General features: G+C 40.0%; 2 protein-coding genes across 11 annotated transcripts in view; one reads left to right on the forward strand and one right to left on the reverse strand.

Annotated features, from left to right (window-relative positions):
* MAK (male germ cell associated kinase) overlaps window positions 1-11,317 on the forward strand; it is a 29,854-nt gene extending 18,537 nt beyond the window's left edge. For 4 of the 10 annotated variants that reach the window (XM_052773958.1, XM_052774121.1, XM_052774594.1 and 1 more), the window contains 4 exons: window positions 1,579-1,710; window positions 3,652-3,726; window positions 6,432-6,560; window positions 9,795-11,317. In XM_052773958.1, the coding sequence (XP_052629918.1) occupies window positions 1,579-1,710; window positions 3,652-3,726; window positions 6,432-6,560; window positions 9,795-9,949 (491 nt within the window). In that variant the 3' untranslated portion in view covers window positions 9,950-11,317. Of the gene's footprint in view, window positions 1-1,578; window positions 1,711-3,651; window positions 3,727-3,933; window positions 5,331-6,431; window positions 6,561-9,794 lie in introns of those variants that run through there. The other 6 variants (XR_008233088.1, XR_008233069.1, XM_052774038.1 and 3 more) reach the window with 6 other exon arrangements.
* Window positions 11,318-13,729: 2,412 nt separating this feature from the next.
* On the reverse strand, window positions 13,730-17,538 carry LOC128135607 (transmembrane protein 14C-like). Its single transcript, XM_052774698.1, has 4 exons — window positions 17,372-17,538; window positions 16,832-16,933; window positions 14,762-14,846; window positions 13,730-14,549 (listed from the first exon to the last, which is right to left on the reverse strand). Exons 1-4 carry the CDS (start codon window positions 17,445-17,447, stop codon window positions 14,492-14,494), a joined length of 321 nt encoding a protein of 106 aa, XP_052630658.1. The 5' UTR covers window positions 17,448-17,538; the 3' UTR covers window positions 13,730-14,491.
* Window positions 17,539-17,878: the final 340 nt, after the last annotated feature.

The raw sequence follows: 17,878 nt of genomic DNA on the forward strand, positions 1-17,878 counted from the left end.
CCATAAAAGTTCACAGGCCTTCTTATGACCAGTAACATGTAAAACCCTCAGTAATATGAATGCAACATCTCTTGGATTCCTAGGAATATATCCTAATTGACCCATAAGCAAGTGTATCTGAGGACTAAAGAAACTACATATAGTGCATAGTTCTCAGTTTTGCAGAGTCAGGAGGTTTGGGGTTTTTTTAACTTAAAGTTCTGATAAGCACAGTTAGCCTTCTTGGTAGGAAGTGTTTAGAATTATTAGCCACTCACATTGGTGGGAATTCACACACTCGCTTCCCTTCCCAAGGCAGTCATCCTCCTTAAAAATAAATAGAAAGCTTAGTCTAAATCTGGTGATTTTATCAGGAAAATAACATGAAATGATGTAATTGCTAGGAATAAGGATGGGAAGGAGGAGAGAGAAAAGGGAATGTTTCCTTCAGTTAGTATTCTGAATATAGTCTATAATCAAATTATTTCCTTGGTGTCTCACTTAGTATCTTTTCTTTATTACCGTGATGGTTTGCACAATTACAGTATGTGTATTGTGACTTCTACTGTAGTCCACGTATGAGAATTTAGGTGCCTCACAGAGAATTCCCAATTGTCAGGCAAGTTGTTTTGTTACAACGTGTCACTAATTTCTCAGGAATTCATTAGGCCAGTGATGACTTCTGAATATGAAATCACTTCTTGAATGTTAAATAGGATGCCCAGAGACTCAACAGTTTAAGTCCAAAAGAAAAACGGGAAAAAAAAGGGTGGGGGGAGGTTCCCTATCTAAAGGTAACACAAATGGGAAGTTCATCTGTATTTCTTATCTTTTTTTAAGCATGTTTCTAATGTCTCTCTGGTTTTAGTAGAGTTTTCAATGAGAAAGGCATAGGTGTAAAAAATAATTAATTTCAGCACTTAAGAGAATAATAGCTCCAAGGCTGCCCAGGGAAGTGGCTGATTTCACCATCCCTGGAGGTATTCAAAAAGCGAGTGGACAGGGTACTCCAGGGCATGGTTTAGGGGGCATGGTTAATGGTTGGACTCGATGATCTTGAAGGTCTTTTCCAACCAAAATGATTCTATGATTCTATACTTTATTTCTGTTACCACTAGATCTGGGAGCTGCTTTCATGCTGTGTAATCCCATTAACTCTTGTAATGCTCATAACATGCTGAAGTAACAAGAACCTCTTTGTCCTGCTTTTTAACTTATCCCTTAAAGAAATAGTTTATTTTCAGCCTTGAGAACCCTAGTTTTTGATAGGTATTGTTAATTTGTGTTAATTGTTTGAGAGTCAAAAATATCAATAATGAGATTATGGTTTTATAGAAACCAAGTAACTGTACTAAAAAGGCTTTTAAAAGTTCTCTTGAAAGCAAGAGAATTGTTCTTAAATCAGTGTCTCTAGTTTTCATGGTTTGGCTGAAAAATCTAACCTAATCAATGGACGTTGTTCTCTTACATTAATGGTGTTTACATTATACCACAAAGAATTCAGTGTTGTTTTACTATTCTAGAAATGTCAATTTTTCATTGGCTGAATTATGCTTGAAAATTGATATTTATAACATTTTCCATAATTTGTTTTCTAAGGTGTAAACCCTAAGAGCGTCTCTTTAGCAGCAGTCAATAAAGAAGCATCGCATGGAACCTGGAACAACCACTTCTTTTCTAAACCGCTGGCACATACTGGAGGAGGAGTGACTTTCAACAGAAATACTACAGGTAAAAGTGTAATTAAAAGTGGTCACATTGTATCTCATCATACTTTATTTAACTAATTTAGTTAAGACCATCTGGTTTAATTTCTGTTGTCAGGCTTAGCTTCTAGGCTTTTTTTTTTTCTTGTTTTAATGACAGACTCTTAAAATAACAACTTCTTCATATGTAAACTATGTATTTTGCTTTCAGAGCATAAAGGAAGATAGAGCAGCCCCTTTTATAAAGTTCTGTCAAGATAAACTTTGTCCATAAACCTCTTAGACCATTATTTTACTGTGTTAATTTAAGCAAATAGTTTGACCTCATTACTGCCTGGTCAGCGTGCCGTGGAACACTATCAAACAGCAGTCTCACATATGAAAACAAGATGGTGGGTGGTGTGCTCATGTAATAAAAGTTCTGCCTAATATTCTAAACATGTCTTTTAACAATCTGCTAGCCTTGTCCTAAATACTTTGCTGCATGAAAAGTCCCCTTATCTTCAGCAAGGAACCTCCAGCAAGGTGCCTTTTGGTACTACGTTTTGTGAAGAACATTATTATCAGTATTTTGTAAAGTGAAGACTAAGACTAGTTAAAGAGCTCATCTCAGATTTCATTGAGGAAAGCATCAGACTCAAGACTAAAATCTGTCTTCTGACCACCAAGCCCTACACTTTAAGTACACAGTCCCATCACCCTGTTATGGGAGGTTACCTTGTTAACAACTTTGCAGTCATTGTCCAGCTAGCATGAGTCACTCCCAAATACTTTAATGCCAATAAACTGCCAAGCCTTACATGCTTGTACAGAAAGAACTTCAGAAGGTTTGTTTACATATAGATGCTGCACCCCTTTTTAACAGAACTTTAGTAGCCATTCTGCAGTGTCAACAAACCTGATTTTCCCTGTGAAAGTCAGGCGAGCTGCAAGTTGTTCATCTGAAATTATATGAAAGATTTTAGGAAGTGGAAAAATAATAGCACCTACCAGCATTTTGATGGAATAGAACAGACTTTTTTAAGCAATCATCATATGTACCTTTTTGTTTTCTGAAATACAGTATCTGGGTGCCTCAGAATTAATTAATATATTCATAAGATAGTCTTGCAAGAGAATTAGGCACAAAAAAGCAAAGAGCTGTTTCCAAAAGTATGCATCAATAAGCTAGACATCTACCTACTGAATTGCACTGAAAATAAAATTAAGATGAATGCTAATGGTAAAAATCCTGTTGTTGTCTTACTGGCTTACTTTAGATATCTACCAAAAGTTTAAAGAAAAAAACCTCTAAACCTGATCATTTTTGTATGTTTGAAAACACTTGGTATTATTTCCATAAGTATCTTAAATTGCATGTGATGTTTCATATACTGGGGAGGCAACAACGTTTAAGACAGACACACATGAAACCAGGATGGCTGGCGCACTGATCACAAAAACACAACACCTGTAAATTATGTGTTTTCATATTGACACAACTGAAATTTGACACTGTGCTGTTTACTGTTTAAGTAACTATGTTTAGTTTATTTAAGTGTTGGGTTTTTTTTTTTAATCTCATCCACAACATTGCTCTAAGGTGAAACAAGATAAGAGCAAATAGTTATAAATGCTTTATTTATGAAGAATTGTAAGGTTATGATCAGTCAACTTTGCAGATACGCCTGAGTGCTTAAACTTGTGATCTATGTATTTGTGTGACTGGAATGTGATTGCATTGTTGGTAAATCACATTTTTATTCCATTATTAGAAAGGACCTTGTAAAGTAACTTGTTAGAGTAACATTTCCTGCTTGAGAAAACATAGGAATGAGACATTATAGTTACAAAAATGTCAGGTATTTATTCTTTCTTGCTTTGTTTTCCCTCACTTCTTTTACATCACCTAGCCATGTTCTTCATACACTTTTTCTAAAGTTCTGTCTTTCCATCTTTTTCTTCCTTTCGTTTTCCTTGTCTACAGATGAGAACTTAATTATACCTATTGAAAAGCTATCATGCAAAGAAAGGTTGAATGAAAAATTAGAGGATCCAAAAGGTAATTTATAGCAATTATAGCCTGGTTCTTTGCACATTTCCTGTTTTGTTTTACATTTTCTTGTAAAAATTGCACTTATGCAGATTCCAGATGATCATATACTTCATTTTCAGTTGTAATCTGTTTTGTCAAACCTTGCCGGACTCTTAGCACTTACTGTGCTTTAAAAAACAGAGAATATTTTATTACCCTCATTATAATCCACAGCATGTCACTGCAGTGTTGCTGGATAACGGTGAAGAAGTGATCCTGAAGAAGCATATGCATCTCTCCTGAAGGACTGCTTGTTCCTAACAGCACTTGGGACTTGCACCATTGACTGCATTCTTGATTCTCTGTTACACTGATTTTACAGCACTGTGGTTGCATTGATTTTGGTGGAGTTACCTTAGTGTAAGAGGGTGGAAACTCATGTTTCCAGGCAGCCTAGTTAGTGTCTAAACACACTGCTCACTGGGAGCGTTGTAAAGCTGCTGGAATGTTTCACCTCCCCCTGAGTTTCTGGCCCCTCTGGTGTGTCCTGCCTGTGTGGTATGTCTCATTGCAACTATTCATAGGGTTTTTTGAACTTGCTACCCAGCTCAAACAACTCAAGGACTTTATCCCTTATGAAGAATCAGGTGTGTGGTGTTTGAGGTAGGGGATACAGCCTGGGCCATGCTTGCACTTGCTGACATCATGGCTGTGAGTGCTTGCCTACACACCTGCTGCCAGACCTCCTGGATGCCTGATGGATGAATACTTCTATAGCAAGAACCCCTTCTTTTGTACAGCAGTGGTCAGAGGTAAGGAACTGTGCTTTTCAATAGGATTTTTTTTTTAAATTTATTTGTAGTTATTCTGTTATATTGAACTCTTTCTTTCTTCCTTCACTTGTTCTCATCCAACAGAAGATCACCCCTCCAGACCCCTCTGTTTCACCTAGACTGTTCCTCCTGGCTGCACTCTTCCATTTCCTGCAAAAGGGTTCATAAAGGACATTGGACACTGAGAGGTAAGGAGAACCAAAAAATGGTGAGCAATTTTTGAAAGATAAGCAGCTTTGCTGAGCTGTAGATAAGAAGCAGACAGAAGTAGTCTTTTTGAGGTTATATTAGTTGAGGCCTGTCATGTTCTTATTTTCAGACCTCAGAATTTTAAGGAATATTACTGAACTGTCAGAGGTATGAACCACTCCCAGTGAAATAATTAGGAACTAGGGGAATAATAGAATGTGTGTGTGTACGTGCACAGGCAGGTGAACAAACCACTAAAACTGTTGTTTTGTTTTTCAGGCAAATTCCTGAAAAGGAAGAACAACTTAAAGACTACAAGAAAGTTAAATTTTAATTAGAATACTTTATTAAAGTTGTATTTTTCACCAGGACTTTTGTGTCATTCTTTATTGTACTGGAGACTGGTATCAACTGGACACAGGGAAGCCACAAGGAGATTTAACTATTTGCAGAACTGACAGAAGTGACAGTTGGGGAGACTGGCAAAACTGAGTTAGCTGAATGCTTTTTGTTAATGCTCCTGAACAGGGACATATGTAATGACCCAACACAGCTGTAACTAGCTGAGGATACCTTTTGGAGTTTGTACATGACCAATTTTGCAGCTTATAGATCTGAAATTATCACAGAGGACTGGGAGTGTTTGTGTGAAGAGGAACATTTTGGGATTGTACTGAGGCCAGGTGTTTAGGAGACAGAAAAACTGTCAAATCAGATATTGCATGTTTTACTGCAACTACCATTGAAACCATGCTGAATATTAATATAAAAATGCTCACACTTGATAAAGGTCAAATTAAAACTACTGTGTATGGCCTTGTCGTTCACAAATTTAATGCTACTGAATATAGAACCACATCACTAGAGAAAAGCATTTCTCTCTGGACATTGTGCCAGCACGGTCTTAACACTGTCTCAAGTGATGACAGACATAGAGAAGGTAAGAAATTTCCTTGGAGCAGGGAGTCTAAGTATTGTAACAGATCCCTCTGGCATTGGACAATAATTTCAGTACTAATTTTGTCTGTAAACACACAATGTTTCTCAGCTTCCAAATGAGGATGGTTATGTCAACCTTCCCAAGGTAGCACTGCTTTAAAGAAAGATCTGGATCAAAACTAGGCACAATAGAATTATAACCGGGGTTGAAGAAAGAGGGTAATTAGGTCTGACTTTCATAGCAGGCCTTTAACTGTGGAACCAGCCGAGTCAACTTCAAGTGGTGCACCACTTCCCACAAGAGAAGTTTGGTTCCATTACTTTGGATAGATTTAGGCCGAACATGTTGAACAAGAGTACTGTTGAGCACTAGTTTTCATATACTGAAGCACTTAAATGAGCTTCCAGTAAAGCAAGTAGCTGTAAGCAAAAGGTAAGATCCTACCTTTCTCTCAAACTCAGTGTAAACCCTTCTATATGGTCTAAGGTTAATGAAAGTACTAATGAAATGTTCATCCTGCTCTGTTGTCTTTATTCTGTACTGGATCTGCAATTTAGCAAGTCTGTTAAGTGCTGTAAAGGGTCCAGCTAATATACAAAGCAAACAATGAATATGTATTTTCTTCCAACAGACAAGCACTAGGGAGTTTTTAAAGAACGCTCCTACTTAGTACTCTTGTGGTACTGCAGATATATTTTGAAGTGACTATGAAAAGTAGGCAAGGTTTTTTGAATCTAACTGAAAATACTAAAAGTCTGTAATGTCAACAGGAAACCCTGGCTTTGTAAGTGGTGCTACTTACAACCCATCAGGAGTATATATCCCTTCCTTTCATAAAAAAGAAGTTGGATCAGCTGGACAACGGATACAGCTAGCTCCTCTTGGTGCACCTGTATCAGGTAAGAAACATCCTTTTGCCATACATATCTGAGACAAAGAAAAATGTTCATTTCCCATGCTTCCTAAAAGACTTATTAGCCCTTAGTAAGGTTTTCCTCAAGTTTTATAAATAAAATTCTTGAGCATAAATTGTTCTTAACATAAGTGAAATGAATGTAGGTGTCTAGAGGCAGTCCTGATAGCTAGAGAAACTATTGCTACTATTATTTGTTAGGTAAAAGAGAAAATAAAGGGGCAAACCTTTTGTAATTCTAGAAGGTTTGGACCATTTGCTAAACTACTGTTCATTAGTGGTAAAGGGCTAAGCAGAATTGTAAAAATACATAACCCCACAACTCTACAGTAAATGGTCATATAGACTGGACACAAAAATCCATGATTTATGTAGCTAGCAGGAACTGATACAGTCACCAACTAGTAAGTATGAAAAATAGATAAATTCAAGTTTTAAAAAAAGTCTTACTTTTGAGTGGATTTGGAAGAGTTTTCTTGACAGTGACTTTCATGTAGCTTGGAGCTGTCTTGTGTGGGTCTTTAATCAGTTTAATGTCACTTAATGCAATTGAATGATGCTGATCCATGCTTACAGTGGCCTCAATTTCAAAAAAGGCAAAGACCTTCATCAAGCAACTTAATAAATTCACAAATAATGTTACAGGTATGGTATAAGCAGTAAATCAAAATTATTTTCTCTTATTTACTGGCCCTGTGGTTTCTGCAGTGGTTGTGTAAGGCAGTTTTTCACTGTGTCTTCATCTTACTGTGTCAGCTATGTAAGTCTGTGGATACTGAGATGATACTAGTCTCGTACCCATGAGCGCTTTGTGAAGTGAAACTTTCAATGTTGCTACACTGTAGAAGGTAAAAGCCAAATGAGAATACAAACGACCAGTTCTTAATAGCTATGATACAGTAATGACGTAGCTGTACATTATATTAACAAACACATTAAAAGACTGTTCCATTCATCAGTTAAAAACAATGTGAACTCTGTTCTGAATGTAACTGTTGCCTTGGATCCTCTATGGTATGGATGACATTCTGAGCACCTTCTTCATTGATATGCTTCCAATTCAGAGAAGATGAACAGAAGTGCTCAGGATGCAGGAGAAACTGGTCTGTATGTGAAGATTTAGAGCCATCATCCAAACCCAACAGCATGCTTCTCTAGTTACTTCAGAGGAAATAGCAGGGCCCTGAACTAATTGTGAACTGTTTAACTAAAAGGCCTATGGCAGACCAATCTGATATGGTCCTGCTTAATGATGTCTTTTTGCTGACTTGCTCTTTTGAGTTACCTGTTCCCCTCAGGAACCTGCAAGTGACTTCTGAGAAGGAGAGAGGGAGGGAAGGAAGGATATGGCACGCATATATAAAATACGCTTAAATGTACGCATAGTCTGAGTTGATCACAAGCCCACCAGGGAAGGCTGGAGCTGCCCTTCATTATCTTATCAACTCACTGCTGAAACACAACAGCGAGAGTTTTGATTTGTCACAGTGCATGGATCAAGAAGTTCACAGGAGGACAAAATCTGCAGCTATCTCTAGACTGCTGTGAATAGTGAGAATGAAAAGGAATTATGTATGGTGATCCAAAGGGAAATAAATTCACTGTTAATCTGTAATTAGAAATGGAAAATGTGTAGTGAAAGTCAGAAAGGCTGGCAGATGGAGGTCAATTAAGAGACTCTTCCATGTCCTGTAGAAGAGCAAGAATCCTATTGCTTAAATCCCTCATATTTAGCCTAAACTCTGCAGACTTGCATGGGAAGAGAGATAAGGATGAAGTAAATGGCAGGTTTTATCTCCTATCTGTCAATATTTGAAATTAACATTTTTGGTGACCCTTTGCTTTGTATTATCCAAACTGAAATAAGTTATGCTCTCAAGTGTTTTTGCTCTCTTCATTTGTTAATGCCATAATTTAAATAATTCAATGTAGTATAAAAGATCAGTTTCTCTGAGGAAAATGCCAAGACCTGAGAAAAGTGACCTTCATTGCCAAGAGAGGGTAGGCTGGAATGGTACTTGCTGGTAAAAGATAGGGAATGTCAGCCTACAATAAAAAGGAACAGTATTAGTTTTCAAAGAGGTAGAGACCTGACCCCCAGTTTCAGTTCCTTGAGACTCCTCCCTTTTTAAATGTCTTGATTCTCACCTGTTCCTTAACAGGTTCAACCCACTGTTAAAAAATACCACCAAAAATAGGTGGTTTTCCATAAGAAACAGAATGATACATAGCCACACACACACAAAAAATTATTTTATCCATAACATCTTAAATTAAAAAAAAAAGAGGTATCAGTAATACCTATAAAAAGAAGACTAAACTATGGGAGTAGGAATGGAAGGGGCAGGATATACTTTAGGAATGCTAAGGAAACAATGGTAAGGTATAGCAGAAGCCTGGATAAGAAAGGTCCCAAATGACTGACTTTAAAGGATTGGGAAAATGGCTGAATTGGTGATAAACATGAAGAAAACCATGAGCTGTCAGCCCCTGCAGCAGGACAATTACTTTAATCACATGAAGCTTGAGGAAATAGTAACTATCTGAAATGCAGAAAGGGGAAATCTGAGTAGGAAGGCCAGGGAGACAGTAGTGCACTACACCTAGTGCCCGAGACCAGGGGAATGCCAATATTAAGTGATAAAAAAAACCTGCAGACTTGGAACAGATCTTATGAAATCAATAGAGAAACATGAAATGGAGATGAAGAGGACTCATCACCAGGTACACCAGGAGTTCTCAGCTAAGCAGGAGGGGAATAAAAGGCATAAAATCTCAAAAGGAACAAGAGGATCTCCAGAAGCTGTCCTTCAGTCTAGGCTGTTTGGGTCTTAATAAGTTTATCAATATTATAATTACATGCTTTTTTAAATATTTGAGATAGAGGAAAGAACACTTCCATTCTGTAGCAGTTTTGTAATAGGAGATAGAGTTGTAGACATACACATCAGTTTTTCTGAATTTCAGCCTCAATGTTTTCTCAAGGGATTGCTGCAAAACAAGTATCCAGTAGATGAGAATTACTAATAAGCTATACAAACTATAGGAAATATTAACTTTATCTGAAAACAACCATGGACAGCATATCAGAGACCAAAGCATCCTGCTGTGTTAGCATCCTTCAGTACCATAAGTCACCTTTAAGCTCTCATTCTTTTATCTGTAAAGGAGTGAAATACTTTTTGAGACATAACTAATTACGAGTTCTTGTTCCTTTCAGATTATTCCTGGAAAACCAAAGCTGCTCGTGCTCAGTTACCAGGTCCTACTTTCAACTCAGCAGTAAAAAACATGAGTATTTTAACTCACCCACCAACAATTCAGCCAGTACATGGAAGAACAGACTGGGTGGCCAAATATGGAGGAAACAGATAGAAAACACCATCCTTTATAGATACTATGCGAGCTGTGTTCAATTCTCCTGCACTGGAAACCTGAAATGCCTCTTTGCTCTAACTTTTCCTAAGACTATGCAATAGTAAAGAAGAAAAGACCTTGTGTTCTATTACCTGTATAATACATGTAATACCACATAAAATACTGGCTATAAAGTAGGATTTATTGAAGCATTGAGTAACACATATTGCCAAAACTACTGAGAAGTAGATTTCACTTGACACTTTTCTATAGATGATCTCCTAGCCTCATACTCTTAAAACAACTGTTACAGTTGTTTGCCCAATGCAACGTCCGCTATTGGCATATGCTTGAAGCACACAAGCAGCTAGAAGCAGGACTAAAGCAGAGCAGCACCAGGCTTTCAGGTTATTAGGCTGGTTCCTTACCAGAAAGATGAGAGTGAAAGCACAGATCAGGCTTTGTGAAGAACACCACGCTCTCCTACAAGGATTTCAGAACTCACTTCTACCTAAGAGTTACCTAGGGTCTGTAATGTGCAAATATTTATAATAGCAATGAGAACTTAACTCCTGGTAGTAGGATATAAGCAATCTACTGATAAATACTAGACAAGGAAGGTCTAAAGACTTGGCCCATATATGGCTATAGAATGATAAAGCAATATTGGAAAATACCTAAACAAGTACTGAATGCTAGACCTACCTCACCAAGCTGTAGAGAGCCTAAAAATTAGATTCTACTGTTATAATTAACTTATGACCATTTTTGGTTGAAGATCTGTGGAGATTTAAATCTGTCCTGTCAAGGGAATGTCACAGTGACATTTTAAGGAGCCTGAATTACTGCAGTCTTGTCAGTCATTTTAAGGGTGAATTAGCCAGAAAGGCATAAATTATCAGTAAACTCCTGTTTTTACATGCCTTTATTGGGTGATCAAACTTAACTACAAAAGTTGAATAAGCTGCACGAGGGAGGATATTGGGCTGTTCCTCAAAGACATTGCTTTCTGGTTTAGATCTTAAAGGCCAGCTTAGGTACCTGAAAACACACACAAACTTTAATACCTCACTGTCTATATGCTCATTCAGTACTTTCCCTGGCTTTTATGCCAAGTTTTATAGTAATATTCCGCAAATGACCTTGCAATGTACAATAAATTGGTTTTAGGATGTTGAGCTAGGCTACTTCTGTTAACAACTGCATTTAGAATAGATGCTTTAGACTTAGTAGTTACATTAAACCTGCCATTTTAAAGTACAAAATTAGTATGTTCTTTAAAGATGTAAAGCTGTTAATGATTACTTTAAGCATTGTAAAAAAGAAATGTATTTGTATGGCTTTTATAACTGCATATAAAAATTTAAATTCCTGTTGTTGACCTAATGTGCTGTAATATATGGGTTATGTTAACTTACTGGAAATCAATTTAATCTACAACAGTTGTACCAAAAAGTCAAGTATTCTGTTATGAAAATTGCACCCAAAGAAAACACCATTTTAATACTGGAAGAGCTATACAGGGATAGGGATATCTGGTTAGTAATGCACTAGAGAGTTTAATTCAATTGCCATTGGTCTAGGCTTAAGTATTTGTCATTCCCTTAGTACTAACAGAAGTACCTATGCTATTTAAATGCATCTTAATTTATCCAGAGAATATATCTGTAACTGGCTATGGCAATGAAGGACAACCTCAGACTTTCTATAACAGGCATAAATGCACTGGTTTTCTAATTAAAAAAAATGAGAAATGAATCATTCATCTGTAGTACAAGATGCCAGTGACTTAGTTAAAATCACAGTCTGGTCAAGGAATTAACTAATAATGTGTCCATAGCTCACATGTCCATAAGTCACCTAGAACAGAAAAATAAATAGGTACTATTTATGGCACTAAATAGGGCTAGAAGAAACATGCTGTCCTTACCACATGCTAATGAACATTGAAATGGCTTTGACATAACCATAACAGCCTTTACTTGTCCATAATCAAAGCATGACAAGTGTTAAGATATTCTTCTTGCAAACAGCAAGAAAAAAAAGTAATAAGAGACTAATAGGGTTTGTACAGTCATTTTAACTGATTCATTGATACACATTGAACTGTTAGTACAGAAATGCCATCTAATGCTTAAGACCTTTAGTATATGCTAATAAAGTTCCAAGGGGATAAAAAGTATATAAGGCTAAAGCTTTTCTCTCTGCCTTTTGTCTGGATTACTGCTGTTTCTCCTGAACATGAGAGGTGGTATCAGGAGTTCTACCAGCAGTTCTCAATTCAAGCTACTGCTTTCCAAAGCTCATGAAACAGCAGCAAGGCTTAACACTTTGGTCTAAGAGTTTAAAAGCTTATCAGTCCAATTCCCTTTGCTTTCTATTGTCTTTATTCCATTAAAGGACAATTGCAGCCCAAATTTGCAAGTTACCTGATTTGAGACCAGCATTATACAATTAGAAAACTGCTGGATCATGGCTGTTCTCAGTTTATTGCAAGAGACACATTTATGTTTGCAGCTTACTTCCACAGAAGATAACTGCTTCAAAAGCAATGTGAAGAGGTAAATAACCCATTTAAGTGTCTTAAATGCTAATGTCTGGCTTGTTAACCTTTTCAAGCTAGAGCAAAGGCATTCAGACACCTGTCCGCCAACACTGGGTCCACAGCCTGGGATTAGACACTTTAAAGGACCATCTGCTGTCCTGCACACCCCTTGCTTCTACACAGGGAGGTAAGAGGGAAAAGCAAATATGGGTGAGCACCTGAAGCTGAACTCTGCAGGATGATGAATAAGGGCTCTAGGAAGGTGCCCCAAGTACAGTTGCCCCTCAAGAGATCTCACTGCCTGTGCTCAAGCCAGCTCTGACTCAACTTGCATGGCCTGGGACCAGGCTGTTGAGACCCTTGCCTTTGCCAGAGCTGTGCTGCAGCTGTGTCCATGCCTGGCCATGTCCCTGCCGATCTGGAACCCAACCTGCTTGACTTGGCATCTTGGCTTGACCTCATCCCTGCGACTTGCCTGGCAAACCCACTGCGCTGCTGGCAGAGCCTGGCTACTGCTATCGGACTAGCTCTGCGCCTCCTGCTCAGGCAACGCGAGGTCACTGCCCTGCCTGTTTCACTGCAACAAGGAAGGAGAGAAGGAAGAAAGATCACAAAATGTCATCCTCCTGCTAAGGTATTAGCCTGCTATTTAGAGAACTCTGAGCAACTGCAGAGTCTCACCAATCTAGTGGATCAACCCCACTGCTTCCATCTCTCCCAGTACCAGCCACCAAAGAAGAAAGGTTGAGGAAATCAAAGGACCTGTGCAGAAAGGGACATAAGTTAAATGAGACCAGAAAAGGGATACATTACCATCAATGCATAGCTCCCAGGATTATTTCTGCACAGCAGGTTTATATTTAGAATGATTTCAGGCATCAAGGGAATCAACTGAGGACAAAGACTGATCAACTGAGCCCTTTGGTCTTTAAACTTTCATAGAGCATTTTTCAAATCTAAAAATAGAAGATTCCTCTCAGAAAAAAAAAACAAACCAACCCCCAAAAAACCAACACAAAACTTACTAATATAACACTTGTCTGAATATGTGGTCTGTAAGCTTTTTTCTTTACACCTCTCCCTAGTTCATGGGATTTTTACATTTACAATTCACTAGATTCAGGGCACGGAATAGCGATTATTTATACAATTCATGTTTGCAAATATATCCAGACACCCTGTGGGAAAGGCACCAAACTGTATCAATCCAGATGAACAATTAAAGAAAAAAATAGTTGTGTCGAACACGAAAGTTTGTAATAATAATTTGATGGTTTATTTAGAATAGCATTTTAATTCTCATGAAATGCAAGAGCTATGCCTACAATTCAGCATTATCTAATAAATCGTATTTTTGATTTATGAATAATAATCTGTAAAAGTGAAATGAATGACAATTAGCTGGGCACTTTTGGTTTACAAGTAATTGCAAGTAACAGGTTTGCATTTGTTGCATTACAGCAGAACCTTGACAGCCTGCTCTGCGATTGTGTTTTGTGGGACCAGGTTCTAACAGACAGTGCTGGGAGAACAAAGTCCCTGATTGACAAACATCATGACTGGATAAACTGGCAAGGAAAGAGAGAAGTAACTAATAAGCACATTTGTTATATTAATTACTAGTGACAAATTGGCAATTCCTCTCCCCTTGTTTTAGAGGTATAGATGATTTTAGAATGATAAGTCCAGACATACATTTAAGCTTCAATCCTGCAACTGCGTATGCAAGTGCCAAGAGGTCTTTGCCTACAGGAAGTTGCAGGACCAGAAGCTAAACTAATGCTATACTCATATTTTCTTGCTTCACAGTGCAGAAAATGTTAAGACAAATACCATTTTGGAAGACATAACAAGGGCTCTCAATGTCGGTCCTTTAAAAACACAACTCACATGGATTAGGATATGAAAAATACAATGCATAGACAGCAGTGCCTTTTCCACTTTTGTGTAGCACATTTAGGCAGTTGCATTTTCCGGCTTCTCAATCACATATCTTCAAGTGACTTGATGCAGACTTATGGCTTAATAGGCTTTTCCATGATCTGCAATCCAAGCCGTCCAACCATCAGTAAACTGTTGAACAGAATAGTTGTTATAAAAAAAAAAAGTGGAGGCAAAAATCCCATAAAGAACATTGACATGATTTCATTTAGCTGAACTCCACCAGAAGATTTCTTTTTTCACAGAACTTACCACATAACATTTTTAAAACAATATAATCCACAAATAAGTTAAATAAAATGCCTATTCAAAAATACAGACAGGAACAAGAGACAGGTGACTACCTGGCACCAGCAATTATCCCAGGCATTGCTTTCCTGGAGTTGTAAAATCTCATTCCCATAACAGCAGACAAGGTTCCAGACGCCACTGTTGAAAAGAAGCCCAGTCAGAACTATTTGAAACAGAAATACCAGCGCAGCACTGCGATGCTTAGACATTCAGCAGTGCCAACTAAACAGGCCCACCCACATCTACAGACAGGAACACCTCCCTCCTCTCTGGAAGGAAGTGTATGCAAACATTTTACTTGTTTTTGTTAAACAGTAGAGCTGTTGCAAGCTTTTCAGCAGCTTTGGTAAGCATGCTCCACTGCTCAGTAGAATTGAGTAGATCTCATCAGGGTTGAGACTACTGTCTAATCACCCACAACCTCCAATCCTCTGCGCACATCACTAACTCTCCCTCAGTTTCTCCTTATTTGCAGAAGAATGATTATTTTCTCAAATACAGATAGGCTCAAAACTGCCAGAAAGCTAGGATGGTGACAAAGTTCACTATGTGGGAAGCAAATATAATTACAGTTCCCATTTCCCTGTGACATTCTGAACTGAATGGAGGGTGGCACTAAATACTACAACCAGAAATGAAACAAGCCCACCTGAAAATATGAATTAGCAAGCAGAAAGCAACCTAAGGGATCAAACTGAAAAAGCGACTAACACTTTAAACATCACTCCAAATTATTTAATCTCCAAATCTGGAAAAAAAAACCCCATCAATATTAACATAAAAATTACAGGGCCATTGTTTCTTCAAAGAAAAAAGGCAGGTGGAGGTGTTGTATACCTTTCTCCAAAGCTTCAAGTTCATTTGCATCAGACAGGGCAAAAGATATTCTAAAGATATTCTGTCAAGGTTCTTTTTCTGGATTTCTACCCGTGATGTACTGTCACCAACCTAAAGCTCGGCAGGAGCCACAAGTGCGTATCGCGGCAGGGCTGAGGAGGAATGGACGAATAAAGAGTTGTACTAGGCTGGGACACAACACAGCTTTCAAGAGGTCCACTTGAAAGCACTACATGCACCACAGCAGGATACACGGAAGCTGCCCATCTTTCTGTCATGACACTGCCTAAACACTCGTGCTGGAGATGCACAGCCACTCCCACGGCATGCCGGAGTGGAAGAAACAGTTCACAAATGAAAGCTTTGCTTCACGTGGAGCTGCGTTTTACATTTCATTCCTTACTGACAAGGCAGTTTGGTCCTCTGCAGTATCTACCAGGGGCTTCATAAAGCCTTTCAGCACATTACGTGATAAGGTCCTATGGGTTTCAAATAGTCTTAAATCACTGTAATGCTATAGTATCGTAACACTAATAATACTATGGTGTAGTTACAGAACTAGAAGGAACCTCGAGAGGTCATCTAGGCTAACCTAGTGCTCAAAGGCAAGATCAATTCCTGCCAGATACTGGTTTAACCAGTTATTTAAGTCCTGCCGTGATGCAAGTCCCCGAGGTTCACCTGGTCTCTTCCAGTGCTTTGTAATACTTTCCACTGTCATTTTATCCTTCTCCTTCACCTGAAGGGTTAACCGCAAGCTAAACCTATAACTTCTTGTCCCATCTACTGCAAGGAAGTGTAATAGATCATTGCCTCCTTTCTTTTACATACTTCAGACTGTTTCTTCCACAGCATATGATGCATTAAAACATATACTGCTCTTCTGAGATGCTTGTGCAAACCAAAGCCACATACTGCTTGTCACAGTGCTGTCACTATTGCAAAAATGCTTATTCCACGACAATAGGCTAAAAATGCTGCTTCACAACCAAACATTTTTCACGTATGTTTCCTGTGCCTACGTTAGTTTAACATGGTATCTAACCTGGCAGAGGAGATAGATATTTCTCACCAACTCTGGCTTCAAGACGCACAACCTAGCTTTTAGAACCAGGCACCGTGCTCTTACACAAATACCTCCTGGCTGTGGGCAGGAGGTCCTGCCACCGCTTACAACATTTGTACAAAGAAAAAGGGCACAGGTCAGCCGAAATGCGCTAGAAAAAAAGGTTACTATTCCCACTGCTACCAGTAAGGCTTCGTACTCGGGTGCCGAGCAAACTTACCGAGGGAAAGCCACACATTCTTTGGATCTTTGGACTGCTGGTAGGCGCCTAGTCCTGCTAAGCCACCAAAGAGAAGCCCGGCAGCTAGAGAAGGGACGCTGCCTTGGATAAAATGAAAGATAAAGCAGTTAGTAAAAGAACACATATAAAGCTAGTCTGCAAACCAAACAAAAGCGCTTGCAAGTTTCCCTTACTAAAAAAAAATCCACAAAACCCATCTAAACAAAAGATACCGGAGAGGAAGTTTTTTTATTAGCGAGGAACTGCGCAGAGCTCAGCCGAGCGCCCTTCTCCGTGCCACAAGGATTTAGCACCGTTTGCCGGGGTCGCTCCCCGGCAGCGGACCAGGCCCCCCCGCGCCCTGGCTGAGGCGGACACCCCGACACCTCGCCGGGCTCCCCCGAGGCCGGCCCGGGCAGCGGCGCAGCCCTCCCGCCCGCAGCGCTCGGACACCCGCCGAGCAGGCCGGGGCCGGGCCGAGCGGAGGAGGGCTGCCGGCGGGCAGGACCGGGCACCGGGCTCGCCGCCGCCGGCACCTACCTGCCTTGGCGTAGCCGACGACGCCGCCCGCCGCCACCAGCGCCGCGTAGCCGAAGCCCAGCCAGTCGTACTCCATCTGCGGGCAGCGGAGGCCGCGCTCAGCGCCCGGCCTCGCCCGCCGCCCCCCGCTCCGACCTTGGGCCGCCCTCCCCGCGGCGGCACCGCCTCCCCCGGAGGTCCCGCCCGGCGGCCGTGACGGGCGGCCGGGGAGAGGCCCTGCGCGTTCGGCGGCAGCGCGTTCGGCGGCAGCGCGCTGGCGGAGGCTGAGGCGAGGCCTGGCCGGGGCCGGGGCCCGGGCTGAGGCGGGCGAGGGAAGCAGCGGCGCATGCCGGTCCTGCGGTTCTTTAATCACCGGAGATTAACTTGGTCTGTTGCCAATTAATAACACAGAAGGAGAGTCACCGGTGCCCGGTTTGCGGCCGCGGGCTGAAGCCCCGCAGCGAAGGCGAGGAGGCACAGCGCTGTCTCCTGCTTTTCTCGGACCCGCTCCCGCAGCTGCGCTCCCGG

Source organism: Harpia harpyja, chromosome 1 (assembly GCF_026419915.1).
Source record: "Harpia harpyja isolate bHarHar1 chromosome 1, bHarHar1 primary haplotype, whole genome shotgun sequence".
Taxonomy (NCBI): Eukaryota; Metazoa; Chordata; class Aves; order Accipitriformes; family Accipitridae; genus Harpia; species Harpia harpyja.